This window comes from Ursus maritimus, unplaced genomic scaffold (assembly GCF_017311325.1).
Source record: "Ursus maritimus isolate PB19 unplaced genomic scaffold, ASM1731132v1 scaffold_14, whole genome shotgun sequence".
Taxonomy (NCBI): domain Eukaryota; kingdom Metazoa; phylum Chordata; class Mammalia; order Carnivora; family Ursidae; genus Ursus; species Ursus maritimus.
In genome coordinates this window covers 28,685,181-28,702,979 of record NW_024423786.1, presented here as the reverse complement: position 1 = coordinate 28,702,979, position 17,799 = coordinate 28,685,181, and the positions used below count along the sequence as shown (strand labels likewise).

At 45.0% G+C, this 17,799-nt stretch overlaps 1 protein-coding gene across 1 annotated transcript in view; it reads left to right on the top strand.

Annotated features, from left to right (window-relative positions):
• PTPRG (protein tyrosine phosphatase receptor type G) overlaps positions 1 to 17,799 on the top strand; it is a 209,999-nt gene that overhangs the window by 39,633 nt on the left and 152,567 nt on the right. The window contains exon 2 of the mRNA XM_040628133.1: positions 7,648 to 7,714. Coding sequence (XP_040484067.1) covers positions 7,648 to 7,714 — 67 coding nt within the window. The remainder of the gene's footprint in view (positions 1 to 7,647; positions 7,715 to 17,799) is intronic.

Below are 17,799 nucleotides of genomic sequence, written 5' to 3'. Positions count from 1 at the left end.
ATTTAAAGCAGTCCCCACACAGTGCTTTTTGGATTCAGAGTCTTTTGTAAATGGACTGCCCTGAGCAGCTTTTTGCTTCTGGGGAATGAGAAAGCAAGGGTGAGAGTTCACATGTACTGTGTTTTGGTTGAAGCCACTTGCTCCCTATGGAAGCAGTCCGCTCTGCTTTCTCCTCCAAGACTTTGATATTGTTGGGGCTTTTCGGTGCATGGCGGAATTATTAACAAGAGAAAGGCCAAGTTGTCCAGCACTGCCACACTGAATCGAGAGAAACTTGCAGGCAAGTCACTGAACCTGAAATAAGCTTCTGTTGCCCCAGGCTTCCCCAGATTGCATGCCCTTTTTTTTTCCCCTTAAATTCAAAAATCATAACAATATCTGTGTGAAATGGTTTACACTCTAGCCTAAGTCTCTCAGTCCTACTTTGCTAGGTTGGAATTTCTTTTTTGCCTTTTTGCAGTTCAAGAGCAACCTTTACTTTGAGAAGTCTGGCAGGGGTGGGACAGGCAGGTTCTGCGTCTCTGTTTGGAACTGCTGTAAAGGCTTCCCCACAACCTTCTTGGCTCTGAAACACAATGCATTAAAAAGACAAAGAAGGACAAAAATCACCACGTGGAAGTTCCATTTGTCAGGTGCCCCAGCCTGCCCATTTTCTCCCTCTCTCTCTCTCTCTCTCTCTCTCTCTCTCTCTCTCCTGCCTTGGCTTTGAAATTGAGTTTTTGAGTGTGTCCAAAGCCAGAGGAAATGGCATTGTCTACTCAGTCTGGGACAGTTTGATACTCATGAAAAGAAGAAATCGCCTGTGTTGACAATAGGCAAGGCTGCTGCTGGCAAGATCCGCACTAGTGCACATTTGCTACTGGGCCTCGCTGTCACCCTGCTGGGTTGGTTTTTCCAGTAATAGACTCCTCCAAGCCAAGTCTGACAATTAAGTGGTAAATACTCTGGTGAGCAAGAGTGGTGGGAGCAGAGGGATAGAGAAGGTCAGTTGAAGTAGACCAAGAGCATTAAATTCATTTCCTCCATGGCCTTCTCTGTCCATGCATCTCAATTCTCCGGAGATGAATAACTTGTGAATTGACTGGTTTCCACTAATATTATGAATTAACAGTAAGTAAGCTGTGTCAATGCTCCAGCTCCATTTGAAGGGGGGAGGGTGAAGCCTATTAGCATTTATAATTGTGTTGCCTTTTCATATTAGTCCCTTCCCGTGGCTGAGGAATTCGGAGTTTTCTCATCTGTTGATGGAAACCAGTCCCAAGAGGGTGTGCTGTCAAGTGCCGGGAAATAGATGATGATATGGGGCCATACCCTTCTCCCCCCTCCCCGACACATACAGGAGCTCTTGCCTCTCTTGTGAGATGCATCTGTGATGTTCTGCGTATCTGTGAGATTAGGCTTGAAGTATGATTCTGGAAATCTATTATTCAAAGTTAAACCAAGCCTCCTGGCCAGGAGTCCATTCTTGGTGACTTGCCTTTAGCTTGCTAGGAGACTAAAATCCCTATAGGGACTTCCATGAAAGTCCCTATAGCTTCACAGAGCTCCTTTTTCCTTTGCCATGCCTCATTCTGGATTGGGTCTCTGTTTTCTCTCTGACTTTATTCCATGCCAATTTGGGACACTAAATGCACCAAGACCTCTGATTCTGCCTTCTCTAATCCCATGGAAGCAGCGACAGTCGGGAGACAATAGAAAACATCGTGGGGATGTCAAAAGGGAAAAAAAGAAATTTCTCCCATCAGAAACTGAGGCTTGTAGGCTGTACATGAAGAAAAGCCATGTTTATGAGTATTTATAAAAAAGTCAAGAGAAGAACAATGTTTTCAGTGTGGATCAGGAGGTTAGTGGTTTGCTGCTATGCTTGTCTCCTTGAACATAGACACATTTCCTAAATTATTGACCGTGTTTGCTTTATTCATAAAGAAATCTGGTCTTTGTTCTATCTCTGGGTCAGTCCTAGCCGAAATGCAGTTTGTGAACATGGCCAGGTTACAAATAGTTTGAGCCAAGAAGCTCTTGACAGCAACTTGAATCAAAATGTGATGAGCGGTAACCAAGGTGTTGAGGTCAGAACGGAAGAAACTGAGGCATCCTTGCTACGTGGCTCTTTAGGTAAGAGCCGTGGGAGGAAGAGGAGAATCAGATCTGAAATCAGATCTCATGAGAAGGGCCTGCCCTTGTCCTGATCAGAGGACACAGTTCCCCACTAACCCCCGGAGGGGATGGATCATCGTCCCCTGCAGTTCAGCAAGGCCATGTGGAGTCTCTGGTCCTGCTGTTTGTCACTTTCCCTCGCAGGCATGGTTTCATGGTCTAGCCATTCACTCCCAGCAGGCATAAATCCTTATTCCCTCAAGAGGATATTGGCTGGATGTGACATTTATAGGACTAAAGGAGCAGCTGGCGATGTCAGATTCAAGGCAAGTAGGTTGTCTTGGCCATCCTAGTTAGCAGATGGCCAGGACTTGATAGATGGAAGGTTATCAGGATCCAGGGCAAGGGCCAAATGGCACGGTGGACTGGAAACGTGGATGGCGGCGGATATCCGAACGCAGGCACGGGCAGTCTGCTGGGGCCTCTCTGCTTCCGTTTCTTCTTGCTTCCAGCAGGAGAGACCACAGGTCCTCCAGAGGGCCTGGATTCCAGACACAGCTCTAGAGATTATTGACAACGCGGTCATGAATCTGAGAGTTGGTTCAAGTCCTTAACATGGTCTATTTTTTGGAAAGAGAATGTTAGGAAGATTAGATTTCATCAGGCATTCCTATGAATTTGGCCTTTTGCCCAAACCTACGTGTCACGGTTTCCTGTATTGCTAATGTCTTTGTGTGGTGCGTTATATCTAAGGACAACTTAAAGGCTTTAATTCAGAGCCCTCTGTCGCGGGCATGCCGTTCTTTTGAAAATGACTAATGCCACGAAAGCTGCTCGGAAATGGAAGGACCAGGAGCTAAGTTTTGCTGTGAGAGCACAAATCATGGGGGATTCCATTTCTTCGAGGCCATTTTAAGCTCATTTGTGCAATTGCCACCTTCTCAGTATTACTGCACAACTCCTTTGATCTCGGAGTGGAAGGTGGCAAATTTCAAGAGCCAGGAAACCTCCTCATGTGGCTTTAAAAGGAGCAGCGTATTATGAAATTGAGTGGATGTCAAATAAAACATAAATTTGGATCTTTTGAAATGTGAGCTCAAGTAGGTATTACTTTTAGAGCCAAGTACATGGAGAAGTTCAGGGATGAAATTGCTGTTGTTTGACATTCATTTAAATGTGACTGTTTGGGTCAGGTTGTTGCCAGTGCCCTCCATCCCTCTTGAATGTTGCATTTGGATTCAGCATGACACTCCAAGCTTTGCTCATGTAATCCTCAGGACAGCTTATGAAATCGTATCCCCATTTTACAGGTGAGGACACTAACGCTCTAAGGGTTCATCCCTGACTCAAAATTTCATTTTCCCCCACCCCTTGGCCCTCTCTGCTCTGGATGGAGACCAGAATGTAAATACGGGTTGCTCACACAGTCTTCTTCACTGTAGGCATATTTCAGAGCTGTCCAAATTACTTAGCTTATGTTCGTGAATTTTTTTCTTTAAGTGGCAAATTGATTGAAACAGTAAATGGAAGGGATTATTTCAGTTAGGGTTGTGCCTTTACTGGAACAAACCCACTTATTAGCATGCTATTTGGATTCCCACCCTGAGTTTTGGAACCCAGACACAGACTGGAGAGTAAGCACGGTCTTATTAGTAAGTTACTTGGACAAGCCAGTAATCTCCGTTATTTTCTCCCCTTCTCCTGATCCATCTTCTCAACTCCAGCCATGGAAACTAGCAATGGGGGCGCTGTGGAGGTGAATGGGCATTGTAGAAGGTATTTTCATGTATGGGATTGCTTAAAGTCTGGGGTCACGCCCTTGAGCTTGAATGAGACCAGACCTGAGTAATCAGACACACAGATACTGTAGCCAGAAGTGGTCAGAGAGTAAACCTGGAGTAGGTCACCTGGTTATTTTCCTCTTGCGTGAGCTGCAAATGTTATCGGTGGGCGTAAGTCATGGGGGGTTAGGAACATTTTCTTTGAGTTTTCTCATCATCGAATAAGACTGAATGCATTAAAGGGTCCCCCTAACTACAAAACACCCCCCACACACACAGTTGGGATTGAAAATTAAAGTATCTGTGAAATATTGCCCTGGTAGAGGAGGGGTAACATGATTTTCGAGAAACACGAGTTAATTGGGTTGACGGCAAATGCCGTGTCTTGGTATGTGGAATCTCACCGAGAAACCTTTATAACAAATCATAAACAAAGTGTATTGGTTCAGAAAATCATTGACCTCATAGTCTGTGCCCAATCCTCCAGTTCTACACACACTCATAGAAACTCTAACAGTTAAATTTTGTGCTGTAATAAACAATCCAACTTAGCTAACACAACAATTATTTTATTGCCTTATGATTCTGTAGGTTAACTGGTCAGGTCTGGTTGGGACCAGCTCGGGTGGTCTCTGCAGACCTCGGGTAGTCCATCTGAGGTTGGTGGTCTGGGACAGACTCACTGTCCTGTCTGACAGTTGGCAGGCTGGTGAGTGTAGAATGGCCTCAGCTGGGACTGCCTGTCTGCTCCATGTCATCTCACCCTCCAGGAGACTAGCCTGGGATTCTTCAGCTGGTGGTCTCAGGATTTCAAAGAGTAACAAGAGAGGATAAACGTCTGGCAGGCAAGCCCTGTGGAAGTTGCTCCCTACATCACGTTTGCTAATGTCCCATTGGCCAAAGCAAGTCATGTGCCGAAGCCCAGTTTCAAAGAGGGTGCCACTGATAGACACTCTTGATGGGAGGCGTGGCCAACTCAAATCACAAAGGTGTGTGTGACAGGGCTGGCGGGAGTTTGTGGCCCTTTCGCCATTTCCTGCAGGTGTGAGAATGACTACAGATAGTTGAATTGGCATAAACTTCTCTGCCAGACTGAATCTGGAGAAGGGAGAAGGAAGATCACATTTTTGTCTCTAACTTCAGTTTGATATGGGATATTTCTCTCAGCTCTTATTTTATTCTTTCACTTTTGAAACTTGGCCACATTTACTGGTGGACTCACTTATCTTGCATTCTTGAGTTGTGATTCCGTTTTTGACCAAGTTTTTAAAATGTTGATAAGTATTTGCTTTGGTAAATATGAATGTTTCATTTTGGTGTATTTTTTGTGAATGTTTGCCTTTCAAGAATGTTCTGTGCTCAACCAGCATGTTAAAGCCCTGGCTAGGGCTTCCTGTCAGGCAGTTTGGAGGTACGCTAATGCCAACTCCCAGAATTCCCCCTCCGTGATCTGATACTCACTCGGTTCCTATTCACTGATCCTTTTTTAAGTGCCTGTAGTGTTTACGATGTAGTACCAAATTTCACCTCACTTTATTAGTCTGTAAACAGAACACCATACATAATGACACCAGTGTTTGAGTTTAGTCATAACTCAGGGCTCGAGACATTAATAGGTAATCACCGTTACCTCATAGAGCATGTAACCTGAATTTCCCAACCTCAACTTTTGCCCCATTGACACCTTGGGCCAGGTAATTTCTTTCTGTGGGGTGTGCTATTCTGTGCTATTCTGAACATAATGGAATTTTTAGCAGCAGCCCTGCCTCTACCCATGTGATGCTAGTAGTGCCTCCCTCTTCAACCCTACTTGTGACAACCAACAATGCCTGCAGAATGGCCCGATGTCCCCTGGGTGGGGGTGAGGAGCGGGGAGATAGGTAAAGTCTGCCTCCAGATGAGAACTACTACTCATGTGTGAAGTATGGGTATTGTCTGAGAGCAAACTAGGAGCAGCTACCCAATGGATGATTTGTGAGGGGGGGGGAAGGAATGTGGAAAATTTTTAGTTACCTTAAAATTTTCACCTAAGATGGCCCTGAATTAACTAGGAGACATCAGGTTAGGTCTTGCTACACGTTGAAAGGTTCACCAGTGGGGCGCCTGAGTGGCGCGGTCATTAAGCGTCTGCCTTTGGCTCAGGGCGTGATCCCAGCGTTCTGGGATCGAGCCCTGCATCAGGCTCCTCCGCTGGGAGCCTGCTTCTTCCTCTCCCACTCCCCCTGCTTGTGTTAATAAATAAATAAAATCTTAAAAAAAAAAAAAAAAAGGTTCACCAATATCTCAATATCTTCATTATGTTAGAAATGTATTAAATAGGGGCGCCTGGGTGGCTCAGTTGGTTAAGCATCTGCCCTCGACTCAGGTCATGGTCCTGGGGTCCTGGGATCGAGTCCCTCATCAGGCTCTCTGCTCAGCGGGGAGCCTCCTTCTCCCTCTCCCCTTGCTCCTCTCCCTTTGTTCCTCCCCCTGCTTGTGCTTTCTCCCTCTCTGTCAAATAAATAACTAAAATCTTAAAAAAAAAAAAAAAGTGGATTAAATATAAATATCACTCCTAGAAAGAATTCAGAAGATATGCTGGCCACAGAGAATGGATTTTGGAAAACTATTTGAGAAAAGTTAGTCATCCACAAAAGTAGAAAAAATTATATCAAGATTCACTCAGTACTCATCATTTAAGGTCATAAATGATTGATTGAGTGCCGGTCTTGCTGCATCCATTCCCTGCTCACTTCCCAAACGGCTATCCATTCCTGGATTATTTTGGAGAAAATCTAGACATCATTTCATTTCATTTGTAAATATTTCAATAACGTGTCTAAAAGAAAATACCTCAAGACCAAAATTACAGTATGCTGGTAGAATTGTAGTCTTCTAGAAGGGGCAAGAATGAGAATTAGTGCTGACTAATATCAGAACGTTAGGGAGAGAATGGGTAAGAGGGTTGACTTTGGGGGGAATTAAAAACCCCAGGTGGAAATGAAGTTAGGAGATACTGTCTTTTCAGGCTCCCCTCCTGTCCTGTCCTCTCCTCTCTTTCTCTGACTCTTAGAAATTCCTCTTACAGGGGCGCCTGGGTGGCACAGTGGTTAAGCGTCTGCCTTCGGCTCAGGGTGTGATCCCGGCGTTGCGGGATCGAGCCCCACATCAGGCTCCTCTGCTGGGAGCCTGCTTCTTCCTCTCCCACTCCCCCTGCTTGTGTTCCCTCTCTCGCTGGCTGTCTCTATCTCTGTCAAATAAATAAATAAAATCTTTAAAAAAAAAAAAAAAAGAAATTCCTCTTACAGTTTGTGGTAAAGCACAGGAGACTGGGAGCCTTAGAAAGGAGAGGAGGCTGGCAGGGCACAGATCCATTTTCTAAAAAGGAGAGAAAAAAAACACATCACAAGAAGGTATTGAAATACTCAGTCAATGATGGATTACTCTTTGATGACTTTCAATGACTTTTTAGCAGATCCGGGTGTACTTTTAATAAAACAAAAGCAAGAGGGAAGTCTTGCAGTTGCTTTTTAAGGTTTTACTGGGACTGTGGTATTTCTCTCCCGTTCTAATGTATTCTGAGAAGTTTCTTTCTTTTGATTTAGACTTCCTCACTCGATTTTATGATGTCATAAATCTTCTGTGTTTGGTGAGAGCCGTGGTCTATGTAAGACCTACACAGCCTGCTAGATAACATCTATTTTCCCCCCTTCTCTTCAGAAGATTAAACTGAGGGTGTTGTGTCTGATGCCAGCATAGATTTAACCAATCATGTTTCCTTTACATGTAGGTCAGTCCAAGGGACAATTCCGCACTGGATCCTATTATCCATGGGTTGAAGGGCGTCGTCCATCATGGTAAGTAAGCCATGTACGCTTCTTTTTACTGGGATGTGAAGAGCTAAGGTCTCCACCTAAAGGAATGGGGTTATCTTGCAGAGGACAGAGGGTGACACCCATTCCTCATCCAGTGATGTTGAAGGGCATTAGAGCCATCATTTGATGGGTAAAGAGCACGCCCGTTTATTACCTGCAAATGGATCTGGGTTCACAGTAAGCAATTTGTTTCTCTTCAGGTACCACTCTGAATGCGTATGTTATAAATCAAAGCACCCTAAGATGTACCATTGGTATGCGCTGAACCTGCCACTGTCTCATGTCTCTCTTAAAAATAGTCTTCTTTCAAGTATCTTTGCATTAATAAATTTCTTGATTTGCCTCTCAGATTTAGGGAAAAAAATTTAAGTAGCTGTGACAAGGCATTAAACTTTGCTGCGTGTGAGCAAGCATCATCAGCTCCTAGCATGGAAAAAGCTAGGCCGTGGTCTGTGTAGCAGACGTCTTATCCTCAAACGTAAAACTGGGAGAGAAAGTAAGATAAATGGGTTCTGTCTTTCCCAACTGGTTTTTATTGGAGGAATTTCCCTGCAACTTTATTATCGGCGATGCATCATTACCTATGACATCAGGATCCTCTAATTTCAAAAGTACCCTTGTCGCAGGGAGGTGTGGAGTCTTCGAGGTAATGTAATGATTTGCAAAGTTTTAATAATCTAATTAGAATTCCAAAGACATTGACAGAAGTAGCATTAGTAACCATAATAAATCTCCCCTTCATCTCCACAGCTGTGATAAAACATCTTCACACCTTTCTGGGAGGATTGTCTTTCGACATTAGCCAACTCTGCAGAGCTTAACAGACACCTTCCCCCATTTCTCTCAGGAAAACTAAAAGCAGTTGTCAGTGTGCAGTTGAAGCAAGTAGGATTTGGGATTAATTGTCCTGCTCTTAGAACCATTCAGTCGTGCAGCAGGTAACAATAACAAACCGAGTGAGAGCAGGAAAATAGTGTGGCCAAAGACACCCGCCTAGAGGTTTTCGTGGTGGCAAGTTCCCACGGCTTCTTCTCAATTTCAGTTTGTGTGTCTCAGGCAAAGCCCTCGCACGGAGCTGGGATTAGGCTGTGTGGCGGTTCCTGCAGAGAACAGAGCACCTTTGCCAAAACTGCTTCTGCATTGCACGTCTGTGTTTTGCTGTTGGTAACGGTGGTGGTGGTTTGGGGCAGTAGGGGCGTTCACCTTGTCCTCTGGGCAGCCTCGAAATGGGGCAACGTGTTGTGCATTCTGAGCTCCTCTCCCAGAAGATCCCCTTGGGTACTCTATCGATGAAACTCCTTCCAGAAATTCATAGGATCGACTGAGTTTGGGGGTTTGAAATGTAGTAAATGATGAATAGATCTTCCTTGCCCCCGGACTTTTCGTCCTGTTTTAAGACAAACACACCATGGAGAGAGGTCTAGAATCTTCGAAACAGGTCCCTATTCTTCGGTCAGAGAGGAAGCACTCTACCAGCTATGGCATTTAAGTAGATCTGTGTGTTCTTATTTCCACAATGGTAAATGAAGGAGATTCCATATGTTAAAGGGAAGCAGAAGCTTCTGTTAGCTCCCAGATCCCCAAATCTCTGTAAACTCGCTGTGTAGTCATCATTTGCTTCATGGGCTCCGTGCTGGCATAATCGTATTATCCTTGATCATTATCCACAATTACCCTCTCAGAGGCTGTTCTGTGTACACCCTTCTATGTTTACCTGGCGCTGGGAGGGTGGCAGAGATGCCTGGGATGTGGTTTCAACACTACTTCCTAATGGAGAAGTCAGAGGACACCTACCAGAAATAATTCCCTGCAAAACAGAGTTTACTTATTTATGCAGCCAAAGTGTGGCAGGCCCCCTGTGTGTGATTGAGAGACGCAGGGAGGTGTCTGGAAGGGAGGTGAGGTGAGGTGAGGTGCCACCTCTCTTTTCCTCCAGACTGCCTGGAGTGCCATCACTCCCAGCTTTTGTATTTGCTGTTTCTGCTGCTTCTGTCCAGAAAGTTCTTGCCTTAGCTCATCACAAGGGTGTCTCCCTTTATTATTTCAGGTTCAGTTCAGATTTGTGCCTCCTCACAAAGTTCTTTCTTAATTATCCTATCAAATGCCCCACCCGCTTCCCAGCCCCATGGCTCCCTAGGTTCCTTTCTTTGGACACTTAAAAGTATCTGAAATAACTTTATTTTTATTTACTCATGTATTACCTACTAAAGTGTCAGCTTCCTGAGGGCAAGACCCCCTGCGTGTGTGGCAAATAACAGATGCTCAGTAAATGTTAGCCAAGTCAGTGAGTTAGGTAAACCTACAAATAAGTGAAAACATCAAAATATAAAACTGGGAGAAGAGGAGGAGGAACCAAAGGCCACTTGAGTTTTGCTTTGACTAGGAAGAGAAAGGAGTAAGAGTACATCTTGGAAACCTGACTTTCTCCCCGCCACCAGTTCTCAGGCTGTTGCTGACTTCCATTGTGATAGCGCTCCTCTCTTTTGTCGTTCTTCCAACAGAGAGTGAACATTCGAAATGGCTAAAACAGCCTTTGTTGGAACTAGAAGCATTTTCAAGTTGAAGGTCCTGTGAGGGATTTGAATGATCTGTTAATTTGATGGGACATAAATAATCGTGCCCTTCACAGAATCTCTGGCTTGGAAATGATGATAGAAATGTGTGAAAAAGGAAAAATCAATATGGATTTCTGTAACAGTCCAGAATTGGTTTTATTTCTTCAGCTCTGGGAGTCATATCTTAGAATATTAATTCCTCATTAAGTGAAAGTTGTTTCTTTTTAATAGGAAGAATCTTATATATTCTTTCAGCTGAAATGACAGTGAGAAGTCTGGTCACCTCCGCCAGTCGTACTTGGCATTTGGTTGTCAGGGACCCCGTGAAGCAAACAGCAAGGTAGCATTTTTGGTGCAGGTGAATTTGTTGGCGGGGGGTGGGAGGAGGGCTAAAGAGGAGAGGAAGAAGCAGGGCCAGGTGGGGACAGTGTCGGCACCACAGTACAGGTCTGATATCTCCGAATAGGGAGGGAATCTAGGAGGACTGCCTGAAGGCAGCTCTCAAATTCTTGGCCAGGCCATTGAAGCACCTCAGAGCCAAGACTGCCTGTGAGAGGCGTCCTGTGTTGGGTTCCCCTGCCATGTGGACTCACCGGCTAGAGCGTCCCATCAAGACCGGCCTCCGTGAGAGCACCGCTCAGCCCTGAAGGGACAGCAGCTATCAGTGGGCAGCTAACGAGGCTCCTCATGGCAGTTTGACCCTGGAAGGAAGAGTCGGGCATGTACCTCCCTTGGCTGGCACGGAGGTTCACATCTTCCTTCCTAATCCCATTTCCAAAGAGGTTTTGCCTTGGTCCTCTCACTCTTAAAGTGCTCACAGGTCCTTAGGTTCTTGGTCCTTTCGTGCAGTTATTACGTGCCTAACCGAGGCACACCACGAAACTAGGCAGGGCCTGCAGAGCAGACGTAGACCTGCCCGCCTTGCATTTATAAAGTCTCTGGGGACCATACAGTTGAGCATTGTCATAGTGTTAAAGAGTGGGGAGCAGCAGGCTTAACTCAGACTTGGGGCTCTTCAGCAGGCATTTCAGGCAAAGTGACCACTGAGACCTCAAGGTGCATAGAGACCGTGCAGGCGAAGAAGCGGGCAGCCAAGGTTTCAAGCCGCGCCACTGTCGCTGGAGGTCGGTGGAGGTCGCTGGTGTGGCTGGTGGTGGAAGTGCATGTAGCATCTGTGAGGCTCTGTGCTCGGCAGCATTGCTTCTTTACGGCTGGCGAGAGAGATCTAGAAACCTCTTGGCAAACGTGAAGTGTTGTTTCTTATGTGTTCACGTTCCTATGTAAATTGTGATTTTTACAAACTTGAGAGCCATGAAAAAATATAAATAGAATGGAGAGATGTGATTGCCGTTGATTCTGGTCCCGTCTCTCCATTGAGCAATAGATGGAAGCACTAACATGTATCTGATCAGCTGTTTTATTTACACACTCCCACCAATATCCACCAGGGAGGAAAGATTTAGGGAGAAATTGAATCCAAGTCACAGCATTGACTCGGTCATTTACAGTCCTTTTTGTATTCAGGAACCGGCATTTAAGAGAAGCCACACCTGATAGAAATATTGGTTCTGAAAAACCTAGTCTAGTTCTGTGTGTGTGTTTTTTTAAACCCATTTAAGGGGGAAAAAAAAACCCAAACCAACTTGTATGTGAATTGGTATAGAAACACAACCGTCCCTTACAACTAGTTTTACCCAATTGACCAATGCTCAGAAGTGTACATTATATCCTATGTCAGTTAAAAAGTATTTTTTTTCCTTTTGCATTTTTGGATTACCTGATTTTCCATTCTTCTTTTTATAATATCACCCAAAGAAAATCTAGCGGGCTGTTTGTGTATATATTCTGCAATACTGCGAAAATGCTTCAAAACCCTCATCATTCCCTCTTGTCAGTCACCTAAGAGAGACCAAGTTTTATTTTTGCAAGGAAACTTTCTAGTAGCAATTGCTTGGTTGTTGGGTTTTGACTCTCTATGTTTTCCCATCACCCCACTCACCATCATCTTCCACTGAATGTATCACCTTAGTGAGCAGGACGGTACCTTCCTCCTCCAGAGGAAATGTGAGGGGGACAGTTAGAAATTGCCTCAGACACCGTCCAGAGCCAGACCAGAGCCAGACGGGCTCATCCCCCTGTCCTCCCTCCCCAGGTTCTTGTCAGTGAAAGTACAAATAAATTATCACCTGGGAACACCCTTCAATTAAAGAAAGTCATAAAACGAGGTTCTTGCAAGTTTTTCAGTGATGGAAGTTGGGGCTGTGACAGGATCAAAACTTTCTTTGCAGAATAGCTTCCCCAACTGACTGGTTTATTCACTGGGTTCATTTCTGGGGTGTTTTACACCCATTTTCTCCCCTGCCCTGGGATATTCATCAACTCACCAAATCTATGGACAAAGCCAGAGTTGAATCCACACATTTGGCAGAAAGGGACGAAATAAAGGAAATTTGCGAACTTAAGTGACTACCTGACCGAGCATTTCTGTGCGGTGGTAGGAGCTGATGTGTCTTTTCCATAGTCCACTTGCGAGGATTGAGGTTCCTATAATCAAGAATCACCTGAAAGACTCCAGACCTGGAGCAATCTGCATTTCTTCTAAAACCGTGCACAGGCTTTGTCTTACACAACTACTGATGCATCACTCAGCACATGCACTATTTAAAAAGAAAACAGCCTGGTCATGGCACCCTTGGCACTTTGGGACAGCTGCTGTGGGGCTGCAGAGGGTGCAGCCTCTCTGAATGCCATGTGGCCATTTCTGCCAAAGTCGCACGTGTGCCTTACCCTCTGAGCTGGCAAGTCCACATGCGGGTGTGTATCCAAGAGGAACGTCCACAGAAACACTTGTCCATGGGAGCTTTGCTTATATTAGCCCCAAAGTGGAAACGGCCCAAATGTCCACTAGTGGGAGCCTAGATATGCAAATTTAGAATGACCAGACAGTGGAATATTATGTGGCAATGAGAAATAATGAGCTCCTTGATTTCCGTGAAAGCAGAAGAGCACCTACTGCATGATTCCATTTCTGTAAAGTTCAAGAACAGACAAAACTAATTCTTTGGTGATAAAAGCCAGAATACTGAGATGGAGGGGTCTAGTAAATGAGATGAAGTATGAGGGAATTTCCTTGGATGATTAAAGTATTATATGTCTTGATCAGAAGGATGATGACGTAGGTATAATATAAAAATTCACCACACTGTCCCCTTAGATTTGTGCTTTCGACTGTATGTAAATGAAAGAATAGCCTACGTGTATTACACATTGACTTCTCAAAGATAATACATTCCCAAAGCTCACACGTAATCGGGAGCAGGCATCACATAGTCAAATATTAAAAATCCTGACAGAGTCCGGTGTCGGCAAGGCTCAGAATGCCAGGAACTCTCATACTTTTCTGGAAACAGTTTGGTGGTATCCAGCCAAGTTGATTCAATACACCAGCTCCCGTGTATGTCCCCTAGAGAACGCAGATGAAAGTGCACCGTGAGACATGTACAAGATGTGAGTGGCATTGTTTTTACCGGCTGCCCAAACCTAGACATGCCTCACATGCCTGTCCTCAGCAAGCTGGAGAAACACCATGCAGTCCTCCAAGAGACCATTTCACCCCGATGGAAAGGGGTGGAATCTTGTGCCTGTCTACAACCTGAGCACACCTGAGAACCACAAGGTGAAGTGAGAGTCTGAAGAATGCATGGAATGCATGGAATGAGGAAACAGCCTATATTGTTTAGGGGTGCAGGTGCAGGGGGTAACACTTGAGGAAAAGCAAAGTCATGATTACTTTTAAAAAGAGGTTGGTGGTCACTTCTTGAGTCAGGCTGGGAATGTGATGAGGCACCCGCCCAGGGAGGGTGGCAAGGGCTTCTGTTCTGGTCACTCCGGGGTCCATTTTAGGATGATCTGTCACCAGTATATTTATGCTATCTATTTATGTCTTGTGCACCTTGCTGCATGTGTGTTAAATTTCACAATCAAGGAGAGTCGTTAGCTTTAGAAAGTAAGAGATCCTGACAGTGCTTTCCTCTGGGACACATCAAGTACCAAGGGGTCTTACAACAAGCAAAGAGGGGGAGCGACAGCACTTTTAAAAAAAAAAAAAAACTTCACCGTAAGTACCCCTGACAGGCTGTTTGTTTCTCTACAAATTGATTGCAGGCCAAAAAAAGAACTGCGGCTGCCTTGGGATTCTATCACTGAGAGATGACTTTGAGAGCCAATAACTCCTTTTGGAATTGAGAAACAGGAAATCAGAAACAAAGGGGGTGGGTAATCGGGTCTCAGGTCTAAACACAAAGGCTCCCCACTGCTGCTGTGCCAGTGCACGCTGTCTCTGCAGCAGGCAAGGGTCTCATTAGCCCAGCAGGCACGACTGAGTCCCCCAGAAAGCCTCTGAGACACAGCTCTCATGCCCCCCGTTATATAGAAGGACAAGCAAAGCCAGCATTGGCTGGGTGGCTTGAACCAAGGTCTTCATGACTTGAGACTGGCTCTCATGACTCCCAGACCATCTCCTGCTCTGCTCTTTGCCAGGGTCACACCACCTGCCTCTCTCAGCCTCGACTCAGGTTCATCACGTAGACTGTGAAAGCGGCAAGTGAAGAAGTACTTAACAGGACCATAGTCTGTCATAGCCACTCTAGCGCCATTGTGATTATCCCAGGGGTCTGAGGTCTGGACATAAACTCTCTTTCTCTGAGGCTAAGTGGTTCAAGTTCCTGAAAAGTATATTGCTTAAACTTTGGAAGAAAAGGGCAAATCCCAGAACAAGGGACTTTGGGGGAAAATTAAACTATCAGGCAGAAATAGTCTGTGTCGTGACAATCCAGCAGCAAGAAGATGGGGCAGAGATGCATTGATATGTTTTGGGGGTTCTTGCCTGTTTTGTATATGTGAACTTGAAGCCTTTTTAATCATAGGGTCTAACCATTGTCCCATCTGTAGAAGGCCTGATAAGTGCTGGTCAAGGCGTTGAGGGTAAAATGGTGAACAAGCTTTTCCCTGACTTTAGGGAAATTTTAATATCATGAGAATCCCCCCCTTTTTTTATTTTTTATTTTTTTGGCCTTCCCATTCTTGTTGCTGAAGATTAAAAAGGCTAATATATTCTTCACCTGCAAAGTAATCTCTTGTGTTCATATGAATAAGCAATTAGAACTTTGAAATGAGTTTTTTGAAAAGTCTGTGTTATGGAATATTTTTAAAGAAATGGTATGTGACCCTTGGGAACATTGGATTCTGGAAGGATCTGGAACAGTGCTTCAGAATTCCAGCTGTCTTGGTTTTGAATCCTGGCATTCCACCTTGTAAAATGGGGATAAGGGAAGTACCTGTCCTGTAGGTATTAATGCTAAACATATTAGAATAGGGGAAGAACCGAAAAGGAAGGGCGCCTGGCATGTGTCCACTGTCCTCTACATCGGCGGCCGGCAAGTACGATCTGTGAGCCAAATCTGGCCTGCTGCCCACTTTTGTAAATAAAGTGTTATTGAAACACAGCCACACTCATTTTTTGACATATTGTCTATGACATCACCATGATAGTAGAGTTGAGTAGCTGTAACAGAGACACTGTCTGGCCTGCAAAGCCTAAATGCTTACCCTCTGGCCCTTCACAGAAAATTGTCAACCCCGCCATGCCTAAGCGGGAGCAGTTACAGCAGCTCTGGTAGGAGAGTTGCCCCCTCCCAGTGGCGTGTTCATGTCGGGACAATGTAAATACCTACTCGGGCCATTACCTACCTTCCATTTGATAGATTTACAGAGATGGGCTTCACTTTTGATCTTGCCCAAATCACCAGCCAATCCGAATGTGTTTCAACTGAATTAAGGAGGGCTGTGTTTTAATGTTTACCTCAAAGAAAGAAATCAAATTATTTTCTCCCTTTTGAATGGGAAGCTCGATGGTATATTGTTGAGCAGCCCCACTGATAGTTTTGAACATCTTAACACGCGACAAAATTTCCCGTTTGAAGTTTATGTCTCCGGCATTTAATTACGTGGACTTTCCTGAAGTGTGCTATAAATATGCAGTACTCTGGTCTTGGCTAATTGGCTCACATCTGTTATGGATCCAGGAAGGGCAGATGCTTATCTGAACACTTTTGATCTCCAATCTTCGAGAAACAGGCACACTTAAGCCATTTCCACAGTTTCCTGGACCTCAGTGTGTCAGAGCCACCGCCATAGATGTTGGCCATTTGCATTTCTTTTCTTAGCCAAAGCCAGGAAATGGGATGCTGGGAGGCTCCTATTTTATCACCCCTAGTGTTGTGAACAATAATGTTAAGACAGAAAAAGACTTCAAAAGTGATTCCCTTCAGGTCGGATTTGAATTTGAGGCTAGTCGTCATTTGGCCAGCCATCTTTGTCAGTGTTTGATCATTTGAACAGGATCACGGGAGCCCGAGGAAATGCCCTTTTCCTGGTTGTTTCCATGGGATGTGGAGAGCAAAGAGAGAGATAAAACTGTGTCTCCTGTCATCTGCTGCAAGGTGCTCGCTGAAGTACCTGGGGCTACTTTGTATGATTTTCTCACCTTGCTCTACCCATGTCACCTTGGTGTGGGAGAGGCGCTGTGGTGTCATGGCCAAGGGTGAAGGCTCTGGGAGTGAATACCAGTTCTGCTCGGGCCTAGTTGTATAGCCTGCGCAAATCACTTCAGCTTTTTGTGACTGTTTTCTCTACTGTCTACTGAGGTAATAACAATGCCAACCTTATTGGTTTGTTCCCAGGACGCAGTGACTTCTCATACCTCCTTGAGCCTAGCACACGGTCAACACTCAGCGTCAGCTGCTCTCACTCCCACCTTCACCACCACCATCCCCATTCCTGTTTTTCTTTGTTGACGTGCATCTGGGAGAGGCCATGTGGTGACAGGAAGTGATGGTGGACCCCTGAGTATTGCCGCCATCACTACCTGGGTGTTGAAATAGAATGTGTGTTGCTTGAGTTAGTTGAGTCACACAAAATAAAATGAAACGAGGAAGACAATGGTCACCAAGTGAGTTGGAGTAACCAGTCCCTTTGAGATCAGGGGAAAGGGTCAGGGGCAAGAAATCAGAAAGTGTGGGAAATGAAGAAGCAGTGGCCTTTCATCTGTTAATGCTTGGCTGTGGACCTAGTCTCGCCCTGATATTCTGTATATATAATCTTAATTAATCCTAGCCAGTAGCACAGTGATGTAGAAATTCTTAATCCTGTGTTACAGAGGGGTAAACCGAGATTCAGAGAGATTGGCTAATTTGTCCCAGCTCACGGAGTGGAACAATAATTTGAACCCAGTTGTATTAGATTCTGAAATCCATTCTCTTACCAGCTCTGCTGGGATTCTCTTACCAGCTCTGCTGGGCCAGTTTCTGTGTCCAGCATTGACTAGCTTCCTGATTATTGTCAAAAACCATCTCATTCTTGTGAGCCTCAGTTTTTCCTCTGTGAATTAGGGCATTGATTGAGCATCAGTAGGGGGCTAAAAGACTGTACATACCCTGTCACAGTTATGGCCAC